This window comes from Egretta garzetta, unplaced genomic scaffold, assembly GCF_000687185.1.
Source record: "Egretta garzetta isolate BGI_Z169 unplaced genomic scaffold, ASM68718v1 scaffold740, whole genome shotgun sequence".
In the NCBI taxonomy this organism is placed as follows: Eukaryota; Metazoa; Chordata; class Aves; order Pelecaniformes; family Ardeidae; genus Egretta; species Egretta garzetta.
Window position 1 is genome coordinate 13411 of NW_009258397.1, and position 2423 is coordinate 15833.

Sequence of the window (2423 nt, forward strand, 5' to 3'; positions counted from 1 at the left end):
TTTTTTCTCCTGCTCCTGCTTCTCCTGCTGCTGCTGCTTCTTCTTCTGCTGCTTCTTCTGCTGCTGTTTCTTCTTCTGCTGCTTCTGCTTCTTCTTCTTCTTCTTCTGCTTCTTCTGCTTCTTCTTCTTCTTCTGCTGCTGCTGCTTTTTCTTCTTCTCCTTCTGCTTCTTCTTCTTCTGCTTCTGCTGCTGCTTCTGCTGCTGCTTCTTCTTCTTCTGCTGCTGCTTCTTCTTCTTCTCCTTCTGCTTCTTCTTCTTCTTCTGCTTCTTCTTCTGCTTCTCCTGCTGCTTCTGCTGCTGCTTTTTCTTCTTCTCCTTCTGCTTCTTCTGCTTCTGCTTCCACTGCTTCTTCTTCTTCTTCTTCTTCTTCTTCTTCTTCTGCTTCTTCTTCTTCTTTCCCTTTGATTACTTTGTAAATCAACGTCCTGGTGGCTGGACGAGGAGGTCAGCACCTTACGAATATTATTCCTTCCTTGCTTCTTGTGCCCTCAAGTCATCGCCACGGCAAGGGGGCTTGTAGCTGCGCATTGGGCTGGGAGCCCGGGGAGCGTGGCTGTCATGAAAAAATGTCACGGCCAGCGTTTGAAACGAGTGTCTGCGATTTTTCAGGACATGAATGAAGTAGCCAACTTCGTCCAAGGCTCCATCAACGGCTGCAAGCAGAATGACTTGAACTATCCTCCCTTCACGCCCCGTAAGTCCCTGACCTATCAGCTAAAAGTTTAAATGCTTTACCCCATCAGAAATTTGATCCTTGCTGGCACGTGGTCAGATGAGATTGTTCAGAAGGCCAGCGGCATCCTGGCTTGTCTCAGGAGTGGTGTGGCCAGCAGGAGCAGGGCAGGGAGCGTGCCCCTGTGCTGGGCACTGGGGGGGCCGCCCCTCGACTGCTGGGGTCAGGGTTGGGCCCCTCCCTCCCCGAAGGACCTGGAGGGGCTGGAGCGTGTCCAGAGAAGGGCAATGGAGCTGGGTCCTCAAGTTGTGCCAGAGCAGGCCGTCGTATGAGGTGGGTGAGCACTTGTTGCTTCGCAGCCCAGTAACCCTGCTTAACACAAACACTGAACTGAAAAAAGGCCCAAAATTTCATGAATGTACATGAAGGAAAAGAAGGGACAGAAAGTCTTCTTTTTTTCTTCCTTAATTAAATGAATTAAATTTAATGTTTCAATAAATAATTTAATTAAATCAATTTGGATGCGCTTCAGAACGTTCTTTTTTTTCCCCTGCAGATGTTGTCGATAGGCTCTTGTATTCCAAGACGCTCTGCATGGATGCGGTGCAGAAGTGGGGGCGGCAATACGATGTTCACAGCCTTTTTGGATACTCGATGACCCTCTCAACACAGCGGTGAGGGATCCTTCTTCAGATCTTCATGAAAAATGGTGGAGTAGAGCAAAGAATCATAGAACCTCAGGATCGCTGGGGTTGGAGAAACCCTTGGAGATCCCCAAACCCAACCCTTGACCCAACTCTGCCATCTCACCACTAAACCCCAGCCCCAAGGGCCATGGCCCCACAGGTTTTGAAGCCCCCCAGGGGTGGGGACTCGACCCCTTCCCGGGGCAGCCCCTTCCAGTGCCTGACAGCCCCAAGGGGAAGGAATTGTTCCCCATGGCCAACCTCACCCTGCCCTGGCACAACTTGAGGTCGTTTCCCCTCATCCCATCTCCCCTTCCCTGGGAGCAGAGCCCGACCCCCCCGGCTCCCCCCTCCTCTCAGGCAGTTGTAGGGAGTGATGAGGGCTCCCCTCAGCCTCCTCTGCTCCAGGCTGAACCCCCCCAGTTCCCCCCGGAAGGTTCTTTAAGGTGAATTTCTATAATGAACGTAGTCAATAGACACCTGATTGAACTTAACGGAGTCTGTGTCTATTTTTAGACAGAGCGCCTGCATTTAATTGTTATTGTTTTTCCTAATTCAACCCTTTTTTTTTAATTTCAGAGCCATTGAAACTTTGTTTCCTGGAAAGCGAAGCTTCCTCCTTTCGAGGTCTACTTTTGCGGGGTCGGGAAAGTACACGGGGCACTGGCTGGGAGATAACACAGCAACGTGGGACCATATGAAGTGGGCGATACCTGGGATGCTGGAATTCGGCCTCTTTGGAATCCCCTATGTACGAAAACAGTTGGTTACAGTACCTTTGCCAAAACAAATATCATGTTATCCATGACACCTGGTTAAGCCCGATACACATAAGCCCGTGTGAATTTCATAGAATCAGAGAATGTTTGGGGTTGGAAGGGACCCCTAGAGGTCACCCAGCCCAACCCCCCTGCAGGGAGCAGGGACACCTTTTACCAGATCAGGTTGCTCACAGCCCCGTCCAACCTGGCCTGGAATGTTCCCAGGGATGGGGCCTCCACCACCTCTCTGGGCAACCCCTGCCAGGGTTTCACCACCCTCATTGTAAAGAATTTCTTCCTTAT

At 50.9% G+C, this 2423-nt stretch overlaps 1 protein-coding gene across 1 annotated transcript in view; it reads left to right on the forward strand.

The window, feature by feature from the left end:
- LOC104129726 (maltase-glucoamylase, intestinal) overlaps positions 1–2423 on the forward strand; it is a gene marked incomplete at its 5' end in the record, with an annotated part of 53605 nt that overhangs the window by 12847 nt on the left and 38335 nt on the right. Inside the window, 3 exon segments of the mRNA XM_035898259.1 lie at positions 610–694; positions 1230–1347; positions 1939–2110. Of these exon segments, the coding sequence (XP_035754152.1) occupies positions 610–694; positions 1230–1347; positions 1939–2110 (375 nt within the window).